The 13280-nt window shown below is 35.7% G+C and overlaps 1 protein-coding gene across 4 annotated transcripts in view; it reads left to right on the forward strand.

Annotated features, from left to right (window-relative positions):
* The window catches only part of Cd36 (CD36 molecule), a 59217-nt gene that overhangs the window by 31751 nt on the left and 14186 nt on the right, over positions 1 to 13280 (forward strand). For all 4 annotated transcript variants that reach the window (XM_055613009.1, XM_055613008.1, XM_055613007.1 and 1 more), the window contains 5 exons: positions 928 to 1088; positions 6983 to 7130; positions 7544 to 7723; positions 8917 to 9008; positions 10969 to 11015. In XM_055613009.1, coding sequence (XP_055468984.1) covers positions 928 to 1088; positions 6983 to 7130; positions 7544 to 7723; positions 8917 to 9008; positions 10969 to 11015 — 628 coding nt within the window. The remainder of the gene's footprint in view (positions 1 to 927; positions 1089 to 6982; positions 7131 to 7543; positions 7724 to 8916; positions 9009 to 10968; positions 11016 to 13280) is intronic.

A 13280-nucleotide genomic window follows, 5' to 3' on the forward strand; every position in this document is an offset into this window, starting at 1 on the left:
TTCAGAGAGTGAAAGCCCTGGAAAGGAGCTGGGCAAGCATCTATGGCAACTCTCTTACCTTGCAGACAATGAAATGGACCCTAAGGGGTTTAGCGGCTTTCTGCTTGGTCCCAAAGCTCCTAATAGAAGGTCTTTTGTGCCTGTTCTTCTGGTGTATTTTCAGCACAACTGGTATACATGGTTTCTAATATTATCATGCACACACACAGACACAAAGACACAAACAGAAAGACGGACAGACACACCCCACCCCTTCTTAATTTTGCTCTTTTCTTTGGAAACTAGTGATACAATGACAAACAAAGCAGTTGTACTGTTTGAAAATATACAATCAGATGATCCAAAAATATACCGATTTACAGAGGTCACATTGAATGAAATCCCCAAAAGAAAAATCTGTGCATATGTTAATATATTCTCAAGCATTATAATCCTTGTTTAGTGAAGATTAGCCATAATCTATGGATTTCCAAACTTTGGAAGACAGGAGTGTTGTGGTTTGTTGTTCAAAGCTCCCAATAGTACTCAAGCTTTCTCTTAGCTTTTCCCTTTTGCCTCACCGAAACATTTTCTCAGAGTTAGATGATCATACCTGGCAACAGCATCTCTTGTATAATGGCTGTTAGAATTAGCTTAACTTACTGTTTTGTTGACTAAGGGAGTGTTGCCACAGGTTCACTGGAAAGCTTACTTTAAAAGCGACAAGGATGGCTTCTCCATTCACACACTGGTTCTCTTCATAAACATTAACCAAGAGAGTTTTTTTTTTTTTTCTTTTAAGGTGGACAACATTCCTGCTTCGAGTATGTGACAAAATTACACAAGTTCTCACAGAGTGTTCCTTTTGTTCTGACTAAGCAAAACAAGGTCCTAGAGGGGTTCATGTTCGTTACAGAGAGTCAACTGAACTTGTTTTCTTTTTCACAGCAAGTTGTCCTTGAAGAAGGAACAATCGCTTTCAAAAACTGGGTTAAAACAGGCACCAACGTATACAGACAGTTTTGGATCTTTGATGTGCAAAACCCAGATGAAGTGGCAAAGAACAGTAGTAAAATCAAGGTTATACAGAGAGGCCCTTACACATATAGGTGAGTGAGTGAGTTCTTGAGAATCAGTAGGGTTCTCACCTTGCTTTCAGAAAGCTTTTTCTCAAGCAGCATCATTGTATTGAATTGGGCTATTTTTTTTTTTTTTTTGCCAAACATTTACCTTGAAATGTTTTTCCTCTGCCTGTAAAATAACTTTTCATGTTGCTATACACATATGGTATCCAAATGCTACCAAATATCATATGAAAAGAAAAGTATAGAACTTTTAGAGAAAAAAAAGTGTAGAATTTCTTAGGTCAGCTAGGGTTTCTCTGTGTAGGCTGTCCTAGAACTCGGTCTGTAAACCAGGCCGGCCTTGAGCCCACAGAGATCCACCTGCCTCTGCCTCCCAAGCTCTGGGATTAAAGGTGTGTGCCCCCACTGCCTGTTTAATGAAGTGTAAATTTATTATCAACTTAAGGCTATCAAACAACTCCCCTACTCAACAACTTACGAATGATTTGTTTGAGACTTCTTTCATGCTCCAAGCTCTTCTTTCATGTCCAAGTGGACATGCTGAGAGTTTTGTGCATAGGTGATGAACATTTTAAAATGAATCAAGTGCCTTACTTCTGTGATTATCAAGGTGTGGTTTCTGGGCCAGGAACTACAGCAACACCCTTCACTCTCTATCAAAGACTCTCCCTGTGAATTTTAAACTGCTTTGTGTGATTTACGTACATATTGTGTTTTCAGAACCACAGGGCTAAAATGATTTTGCGTAATTGCAGTTCCCTGCTAAGCACTGATGTCAGCTAGGTATTGAGAATTACATAGCAATTTAAACCTTAATAATTTTTCACTATGCTATACTTTTATTTTAAATGCTATTATGGTTTATTTAATACAGTTATAAAAAGACTCTTAAGTTCTAGGAGAAATAGTCAGTCAGAACCTTTTATTGTAAGAAGAAAAAGAAAAAAAAATCATACTATCAAATTAGAAGATTCCTGTCCACATTCACACAGAGCTAGGAACTGGTAATCATATCTCTGTATATATTTTCTTCTGTTTAAATTATAGACTGTCTTCTTTTCAGCTCTCAGAGTAGCCAAAGGCACTGGAAACTGCCTTAACCAAGGATTAGGAATAGCTTTACTTTCCCAGGAGAACACAGTTAAGTCTTGTATATCATTCTTTATGCATGAATGTGATCTCCTCTCAAGAGGAAACACTACTACTTATACAACATGATGGATTTATATCACAGATGGTTACATTCCTCATACACTGAATTATGCACAGCTATAGTTATTATATGTTCTAAACATTAAATGATTGTACTCTTTTACCCTCTTTAAAGCTTGTTTTTAAATTAACATTTGACACTCCAAATTATGAAGAAATAGCAATAGTTGCAAGGGTCATGCTTGTTATGACAACATGTGATTATAGAATATCATATTTTAATAGTCTTCTTAGTGAAAATATCTGTAACAATTTACAATTTGCCTAGAAAAGCTCTGTTTTGTAAATTCAAGAAAAATATTTTTCAAGGTATTAAAGTAATTATTAGCAAAAGATTGTGTAAATATTTTATTTCTAAGAAATGTGATGATATAGTCTGTACCTACGAAATCTGTAATCCAATTTAAGGCTTAAGGAAAAAAAGTGCAAAATATATGCCTAAGAAGTACAATGAGAATAAAATAACTAAGTATGAGAATAGAATAGTTTTTAAAGAACCTTCTATATCTTCTCTTTCTCTCTCTTGTATTTATCTTAATTTCTGTATGTTTTAATTAATGTGTCCAAAAATTCCTTATTGTCATTTCAGTCAGATGCATAGTATCTCTTTCACATAAATAAGGGATTTTTAAAATTGACACAATATTTGTACATATTTGTAGGTTACATTGTGTTAATTTGATACTCATGATACAATGTTTGATTATGACATCTGTATAATTAACACATGAATTTGGAAGGGAGCATTCTCAATGTGAATTCAAATAGGACATTAAAAATAATATTCCTGGTAAAGGACACTAACTTACCATTTCTACAGGAGAAGGGTTGATTCATTGGTTAATGAATCATATTTTACCCAATTTCTACCAATGGTTATAAAGATATGAAATGAAGTCAAAGAGACAAAGGACAAGATTCTAGAAAATAAGTCAGATCTTCAACCTAACCTAGGATGTTCTAGTTGCCCAGAAAAGATTAGTGAAGAGAAAGAAATTCAAGAAAATGCTGATAATATTTCCAAACTCTATATGGGTTTTGAGTTCTTGTTCATCACAGAAAAAGTTTCCCTTCACATTACTAAATGTATGAAATTGGAAAAAATTATTTTCCAAATTTGTATGTGACTATTATATAATAGACGATATCACTGGCTATTCTAGTTTCCTTTCTGTTGCATCGACAAACACCTGATCAAAAGCAACTCAAAGAAAGATAGAGTTTATTTGGCTTATAATTCCAGTCCATAATTTGCCACTGAGGTGGATTACACGGAACTCGAAACATAAACCATAGGAAGCATTGCTCGCTGCCTCATTCACAGACTGGCTTATGTTCCGTTAGCTTTCTTAGACACCTGCCCAGGGAACTGTGCCGCTCAGTGGGCTGAGCCCTCCCACATGAATTAACAAGACAGATCTCCACAGACATGGCCACACATCAGTCTGGTGTAAAAAATTCCCCAATTGAGACTCCATTCTCAGGTGACTCTTGTTGAAGGAGAAAGATTCTCTGCTTTTTGCAGGGTATTAGTTTTATTTTTATTTTTTAATTTTCTGTTTGTTTAGGGATAATGATTTTAGCTTTTACGGATTTTGTGTGGCCTCAAAGAAATGTAAATACGTAATTAAGCCTAATTACATTCTCCTATTAGAAACATATTTATGTACACATATATATATATATATATATATATATATATATATATATATATCATATAGGATTTATTCATAAAACGGATAGCCTAAAGGGGGATAGATCAGGTATACCTCTTTAGCATGTTAAGGCAACACAGACAGCTGGGAAGGAGTAGGATTAATAGATTCAATTTACAGACAGCAAGCTCTTCTTTATACGCCAATTCTAAACTGGCGGTGACAAAAGTGTGGATCTCAGGCCATCATTAAGCTGGAATTTCCTTAGCTTACCTAGGTGCCTTAAATAGAGGAAAATCAATTTAAAACCCTCCCTTTAAAAAAAGTTACTATTTTGAGGGTCTTCTATGTGTTGGGTGAAAGCATGACTCATCATTGCTGACACTCCGAATCCATTTTAAATTGACGATGTAGAAAAATGTGCCCCCTGAAACTGAACCACTGGCTGGCTTGGCAATGACTACTAGAATGATATTGATGAAGTATTGATTGTCAACAAAACACGGTCTAAGCATAAAATTACCTGGTTTAATACCATAATTACATCCCAGTTTATAATAGAGACTATTATTATTATAATATAGTTATTATAGTTATTATATATTATTATTATAGTTACTTCTGAATATTTTAAACTTTAAAATTTATGTTTGCTTTGGCAAATAGTAATGAAGGCACTGACAAAACATCTCGGGAAAGTTATTTGCATTGGCCTTATTTACTGGTACATCCCAAAGCTTCCAATCTTTTATTTTATTTTAAATTTTATTTAAATTAAATTAAAATTTTAATTTTAAAAATTGAATGATTATGGTTTTTTTTCAAAAGAATTTTCCTAAGACCATGTTTACCAATTTTTTTTCTCTTACTGAGTGCCATCTACTGGCCTGATGTTGTAAGTGCCGTTTAATGGAAAACTGAGTGAGTCCCAATTATTTAGTTTTTCTTTCACTTAGGCATAACTGCATTGAGGTTCCTGAAATTGCTGTATCCTTACTTAAATAGTTATTAATAGGTACCTTAATTTTATAATAGTTACTTTATGAGAAAGACATTATTTTTATACAGTGTAAATTACTTTTTTGCACGCTTTATTTCTTTTTTAAAATTTTTTATTAATTATTTATTACAATTTATTGACTTTGTATCCAGGCTGGGGCCCCCTCCGTCGTCTCCTCCCAATCTCTCCCTCCTCCCTTTTCTCCTCCTATGCCCCTCCCCTAGTCCACTGACAGGGCAGTCCTCCCCTTCTATGTGTCCCTAGCCTATTAGGTCTCATCAGGACTGGCTGCATTGTCTTCCTCTGTGGCCTGGCAAGGCTGCAACATCCCCCACCCCTCAGGAAGAAGTGGTCAGAGAGCCAGCCACTGACGTCATGCCAGAGACAGCCCCTGCTCTCCTTACTAGGACATCACTTAGAGACTGAGCCTATGGGCTACATCTGAGCTGGGGATTTAGATCCTCTCCATGCATGGTCGTAGGTTGGGGTATCAGTCTTTGCAGTAACCCCAGGGCCCATACCCTAAGGAAGATGCTCAAGCCTCATTCAGAAGGGCAAGTGTGATAGACATCTGAAGCAGGAGAAGACAGGGAACAGGACAGGTGCCTACCACAGACAGCCCCGGACTCTACTGATGGAGATATTGAAGCAGAGGCTGAGACTCATAGCCAAACTTTGGGCAGTGTGCATGGAATTTTCTGGAAGAAGAAGGAGATAGAAAGACCTGGAGGGGACAGGAGTTCCAAAAGGAGACCAACAGAGCCGAGAAAGACATATTAAGAATACATTGCTGTGGGTTGTTTCAGATTTTTTTAGGCTGCTTAAATATCTTACTAAACAGAAAATAAATAATAAAGCTTTGTACAGCCTTTATTAAAATAGTGTTCCTCTTTTTAAACCATGTTTTTAAAATAATATGGCCATTAACTCTCTTTTCATGGAAAAGTGAGAGCTAGCTGTGATGGCCCACCTTTGTGATTACCACACTTGGAAGGTGGGCCCATAGTAAGTTTGAGACCAGCCTGGCCTACCTAGTTCAAGCCTGTGCTAAAACCTACCAAGAAGTATGCAAATATTGAAAATACCCAAAGCTCATGTGGGGACCCATATCTTACATTCAAGAGGAATTCATGCGTTTTCTATCAAACTTGTAGGTTCAATCTATACTACAGTTGTAACTCAGCTCATATAATTGATATCTAGCTATAGAATAGTGTACTGAGTGATGTCTACCTTATTTCGTTTTTAATGGATACTTTGTACCAACAAAATGGTTTTCTACAAAACCGTCACCTTTTAACACACTCGTGAAAAGTATTACAATTGTTAAATCCAAGAGATTAGAACTAAGAATTTAGTATGTAAATTGAAGGCATGGAGTTAGCTCTGGACCGCTTTAAGTTGTAAATGCTTCTCTGTCGTTTAATGTTGGTTTCGTGAATGTACTTACAACAGGAATGCTGGATAGACTACAACTTTGAGAGGTCTTTCTAATAGGAAGAATATACGCACACTCTCTGACCCTCCTTACCTCAGGGTGAAGACTGTCCTTTAATTATATAGCCCTTTATGTCTGAAACCTCACTTTGTGACTTTCATTTCCACCAACTGTTCTTCTTTCACTCTACAATTAAATGACACTCAAACACTTGACTTTCTCAAACCACATCATCATCACCTTCGGTATTTTAAGCTTGCTACTTTCAGACCTTCTTACGCACCCTCCTGGCCACTTGGGCCACCACATAAAAGCGATTCCAAAGTGAGTCTTCAACCCATTCATTCCACTTTGACCAGCCCATGCCCACTGTCTAGTTTAACTCACTTCATCCAACTCTACATTAGAATTCCCAGGTTTATGACCCCTTCTGATTAGATTGACAGGAATAGTAGCAATGGCCAGTTATTTGTAATTGTAATTCTGCAAATGTAAATTGTGACTTGTTCCGGGTTCAAATAGTATTTGTTGAATTAGTGGAGACATTGGCTACTGAGTGGTTACACAAGGCATTGATTTTCCCCTTCATTCTGTTGACTTCTGTTTATTTTAGAGTTCGTTACCTAGCCAAGGAGAATGTTACTCAGGACCCGGAGAACAACACTGTCTCTTTTGTACAGCCCAATGGAGCAATCTTTGAGCCTTCACTGTCTGTTGGAACAGAGAATGACACCTTCACAGTTCTCAACTTGGCTGTGGCAGTGAGTAGATAGTATCTACTGTGTCAGACATTGCAGAGCCTTCACTGTTAAGCTCAAAATGACCCTCATCGCTTGGATTTAGTTATTTTACCACGTTATAAAAAGAATGCTTTATGCTATTATTTCTTCTGGAAAGATGGCATGATCATGATAATAAATTTACTTAATGGGTTGCTTAATGAGTGTCATTTTAAAAAATACCTCTTATTTTGATTGTCTTCCTGTGGTTAGAAATAACTCAGAAAAATGTGTCATATAGTGATTAGGAAATACATGACACAAATTGGAATTTTAGTCTAAGCAAGATTTTGAAGATTTAGTTTAATTTTAATTAAACTCAGTTGTTAAATTTGATCCATTTATCTATGAAATATAATATATTGATTTCTCAGAGAGTAATTATTTTTCTTTAGGCTGCACCTCATATCTACCAAAACTCATTTGTTCAAGTTGTGCTCAACTCCCTTATCAAAAAGTCCAAGTCTTCTATGTTTCAAAGAAGAACTTTGAAGGAACTGCTGTGGGGTTACACGGATCCATTCTTGAGTTTGGTGCCGTATCCTATTTCTACCACAGTCGGTGTGTTTTATCCTGTAAGTACACAGAGTAAATGACTGTGTTGTTGTGTGTGAATTATGTAAAAAAAATGTCACTGGAAAAAAATTTATAGTTTTGCCTATTAACGTTACTAGTTAATCTGATAACATATTACTCATTACTTTTAGAGTCTGAATCTTACTTGCCATCAGTTTTGTTAGTGAAAAATTACCTAATGAGTTTGACTAAATTAATCTTAATTTAAAAAGTAAAGAAATTTTTATTCCTATAGACAATTGAAAACTCATTTGTATATATGTAAATCTTTGCATGTCATATTTAATTTTAATGTTTTATTCTAAATCATCAAGGTTATTATTATGTTTTTGTACTAAAAATCAAACATTTTATAGAGCTTTGATTTTTTTTAAGGTTTTGATTAAAAGGTTATCATGAATGCTCACTTGAGATATTCAGGCAGCTTCACTTAATGAAGACCATGACTCAGTGTTAGAGAGTGGCAGTTTGGCAGTACCGAGTTCCAATACCGAGTTTCAGGCTAAAGTTTTGAATTGCCAACAGGATGAGCTTGAGATGGCTAACCCAAGTCTCTGTTTTGACTATTATATCAATAGACACTGTATAGGAATATTGCTTATGTTTTCCAGTTCCTTATTGTTAACATTTCATATTATACAGCTGTATATTAGTTAACTATTAGTTGGAAAGCTTGAAGGAATTAAAGTCCATTATTATTTGAACCAAATTATCACAGCTCTTTCTTTGGCTGGGGGAATTTTTAATTTTGTTTGTGTTAAGTTTTTTTTTTTTTTTTTTAGTTTAGTAACTATTAATGATTTGAAAGTTTAGAACATGTTTAGAAATCTAAGTTATTGTAGTGTATCCTTACCTAAACTAAATAGGAACAGTGAGCAACATTGAGGCTGGTTAACTCACAGCAATGCTGGAACTTGTGCTCATCACCCTCTGTTAGTTATTTTCTTATATTTCATCTCAGCATCTAGCATTTCTTCTATGCAGTTTTTACATTCTGCCCTTAAAATACTGATGGTTCAAATTATATGAATTCAAAATGCGGTTCAAAATATTATGAGTAAGTATATCATGAATGATATAAAATGATTCTGAATGACCCCTATTTGAAAAATGTGAAAGTGATTAGTCGCACATGTAATGACATAGTAAATAAAACTTGATCCATGTGTAATTTTTTATTCATATTTTTCAGTACAATAATACTGTAGATGGAGTTTATAATGTTTTCAATGGAAAAGATAACATAAGCAAAGTTGCCATAATTGATTCCTATAAAGGGAAAAAGTAAGTAGCTCCATGTATGTTGTGTGTGTCGGGGAGAGAGGGGATATTTTAATATACTGTTTATTGTTTCTTTACTGTTACCACTAAGGCACAAGTACCAGCCTATGACATAGAGAGCAATCTTCGCAATTGTTGTCTTACCAGACACTAAATTCTTCTTCATGCCACTATCTTGTTCATGACCAGTCGTATTGACAATCAGCAGCATGAACACATGAAAGATTTGTCTTTACTTGTAGCTTTTCTTAGTCAAGATATGCAGTGTTAAATTTATCTCGGCGGCCTATCTAACACCACAGTGCACCCATACAATTAAGTGATAACAAATTAAAACATCAATATAATGAGGTAGGCTGATATAGCTTATTGTGCCTTTAAAAATGATTGGATGAAAAAAACGTACTTTACAGTGATCTGTGATAAGTGACTCCAAACAGGTAAATATTTAAAATGAATCTATGGAACTTCACAATGTTACTGCCATGCCAACTTTTTACTGATGGAAACATAAAATTAATATTTCAAAGACAGTAATAAATGTGCAAAATGTATACTATATCACCTCCGGAAAAGTGAAAGAACACAACAGGTTCATGAAGCCTTACTTTTCTTTCTCACGGTTCCTGACAGTTCATCTGAAAAATTCATAAATCTTCATATATGTAAAATAGAAAGAAAACTAAGTACCAGAAGAAGGGGAAAAAAATCTTCTTTTTTTTTTTTTCAATTCATGCTGTAATTTTCTTTAGTCCAGTTATTCCTTGAGGAGCCCTAGAGGTAGCAAAATTAAACGTATAAGCGATTTCATTAACAAATGTAACTAGCTCCCAAATGCACACTTTTGTAGTTCTAACATACAGTGTTTAAAGATTTAATGTTGTACAGTTTTGCTTTTGAAAAAGGAAGATCACACTACATGATTTTATAGGGAAGACTAGTGGGACAAAGTAATTCTGTGTGCTTATTTCTGGGGATATCATATCAAAGCTTGCACACTGAGCAGTGCGCGTACGCCCCAGGTTTCAGATTGTACAGTGGTTTTGGAGAGGGGCTCTTGAGCACTGAGTGGGTTAGAACTGAACATGGCTGATCCATGAAGCTGCAGATTGTGTCTTCGATTTACATCCCTGTGTTCTGAATGAGTATGATTAGCAGCACTTCCTCTAAAGAATAAAAGTAAACAACAGCATATGTTGATATCCTAGTAGACGATCTAATTTTTAGGAATGGACATCACTCATTAAGGGTTTTTTGTTTGTTTTCTCACTCAATATGACTAAAAAGAGATTTACAGAGATTTAATTCTAGTATTTTTAATCACTTCCCAATGTAAAAATACCTAGATGATTTAAATAATAAAAGGTGAATAAGTTCTAGTACATTCTAGTACTAGTCCCCAATGATGCTAAAATAGAAAAATATGAAACCTGTAAAACGTATGATGGCTAAAAACTAAATATTTACATATTTTATGTTCTATGTATCCAAACAACTGCTTCTCTTCTTTCTTCTTTTTTCACTCTCTCCACTTGTATATCATGGTGAGCTGTGTCGAGAACTTCCTTTGTACATTCATTCTATCAGTATGAACACTGAACAAATTACCACATAATTAATTTCTCTCAAACAAAATTCCTTTGTACAAATCTATATTTCTCTTATTTTCTCCCAGTACTGTGTCTATCTGAGTATCTGTTCTAATGAGCTTAGCCTTTAGCAAGTTATGTTTTATGGTCTGTCCTCTTAAGGCTCACAGCAGTTCCTTTATTTCAGTAAGATTAGGGGATCAAACAATCATGGATTGAAGGAGGTGGACTGTTTATTAAGTCTTGGCTGTCATCAGCTTGATTTTTTTTTTTTACTGTGTTGATATAAGTAGTGTTTCAAAGTAGAAAGAGTACTGTGATTATGATGTGTTTGAAATGAGAGCACTTGTTCATCTATTTCTTTTATTCTTAAGGAATTTGTCCTATTGGCCAAGTTATTGCGACATGATTAATGGCACAGGTAAGAATCTTTGCTGTAATAACCACAATAACCTTCTCCCACAAGTTTACCCCTCTCCTGACCAGAAGGACCCAGGTTGAGGGGTTGTGATTACTAGTCAGCATATCTCAGAGTCTATATATTTGGATAGGCTCAGGAATGGGCTGTCTCCTTAATGGATTAAGAATTTTTAGATTAACCCTGAAAAATAAGCCTAGTTGAATTACAAAAAAAAAAGAAGAAAAAATGTCTTGTAAAAATATCTCACTTAATAATGATCTAGCATCCAACAAGTGGTTAAAAACAAATATAGAGGTTATCTACTGGTCAGCTTTCTCTCAATATTTGACTGATGACTTAGATGTAAAGAAATATAATAACAAAAATAAAAACATATCCCAGTGAGATTCAGAGCCGAGGTGGAAGCAGCAAGGTTGGAGAGCAGAAGCTACCCTGTTTTGGAGAAAAACAAAAATTAAACAAGGTTAGATGTCTATCCTTCATGAAGAGTATATGCAAAAAAATGTGTTCTCTAAATTAGATTTTGAATACAAAGAAACAGCTAAAATCTTTGACTTAGGCTATAGTTCTGTTGGGCTTATTATTGTACGCAAAGGAAAGCAAAGCATACACTCTTCACCCATGTAAGAACTATGATTGTACAACACAATGGTAATCAAATACCATGGAGTAATTTAAACCAAAGATAAGCTTTTACCTACCAATAAGCCCATACAGAATGTTTACAAAGTAGGTGAGAAAATACTGGGTAAGAAGGTGATAGAATGAGGATGATGAAAGTTAAACAAAAAAGTAAGCATGGGCCTGTTTATTTTTCCAAAGGCACAGTCGAGTATTTGCAGGTTTAAGTTTGTTCTGTCTCACAGGGTGGAAAATCAGGAGTAATGGTAGTAATGTTTTCTGAGTTCGCTTTCCTAAATCAATTGTCAAGTGTTATCGCATTATATATCTTTCGGAGATTCAGAGATTCAGGAAACCAGCCACATGTGGTTTTCAGGCACTTGAAATATGGCTGCCGTCCCTCTTTTAGTGTGTAGCTGTGGCATAGCACTCTGAGAGCTACACAGGGGAGAAAGGATTTATTTGTCTCATTCTTCTATTTCTAGTTCATTACTAGTTCATTACTGAGGGCAGCCAGCGTAGGAGCTAAAGTCAGGAATTTTGTTGCAGAAATTATGGACGGATGCTGTTTGCTGGCTTGCACACAAAGTCATTTTTAGACTCATGCTTAGCTAGCTTTTTCATATAGCCCAGGGCCATCATCCAAGGAAATAGTAGAACGCATTGTGGAATGGGTCCTCCTCCATTGATTAACAATCAAGACACTCTCTGTCTTAGTCGGTGTTCTGTTCGCGTGCAGAGACAGCGACAGCATGACCACAAAAACTCTTATAAAAGGAAGCATTTAGTTGGAGCTTGCTTACAGTATCAGAAGTTTAGTTCATTATTATCATGGCTGGAGGCACGGCAGCATGCAGGCAGACACGGTTGTAGAAGGTAGCTGAGAGTTCTACATTTAGATGGGCGGTAAGCCAGAAGAGTGAGACACTGAGTCTGCCTTGGGTTTCTGAAACCTGAAAGCCCACTCCCCGTGACACACTTCCTCCAACAGGGCCAACCTACTAATTCCTTCTGCGTAGTTCCACTTCCTGATGACTAAGCATTCAATTATAAGCCTATAGGAGACACTGTTATTCAAACCCCCACATTCCACTCCTGGGCCTTCATAGACTGGTACATATCATAACGTAAAAATGCAGTAAGTCAAACTTCAAAAATCGCCATAGTTTATCACTCTTAATGAAGTTTAAAAGTTCAAAGTTTCTTCTGAGATTCAAGGCAATACTTATTTTTTTTTCAAATTTTCTTTTATACTTTTTATTGGTGTTTTATAAATGTCACATCATGAACCCCATTCCCAATCATCTTCCCCTCCCCTCATGAACTGGCCCTCACACATGTAACCTCCTGCCCAACAACAACAACAACAAAAAAAATCTTATTGTGGAAGCTGTAGTGTGTCAAAGCGTAGGCTGTAGCAAACTCTTTTGCCCATAGTTATTTACTTGCAAATGTTCATTGCAATGAGTCATTGGTCTGTTTTAAGGCCCCTGGCTTCTGCTACTCTATCAATACTGGAACTTCAATTGGACTCCTTTTAGATTGCCTGTGTCATGGAGATCCTGTTGTTTTGGATCTATAAAACCAGCACTCCAGCAATACGGGGTAGGTGTTGGGGTCATCCAACTCAAAGCCTTGAATCTG

The sequence above is a fragment of the Psammomys obesus genome, unplaced genomic scaffold (assembly GCF_907164565.1).
Source record: "Psammomys obesus unplaced genomic scaffold, mPsaObe1.curated_primary_1811, whole genome shotgun sequence".
NCBI lineage: Eukaryota > Metazoa > Chordata > Mammalia > Rodentia > Muridae > Psammomys > Psammomys obesus.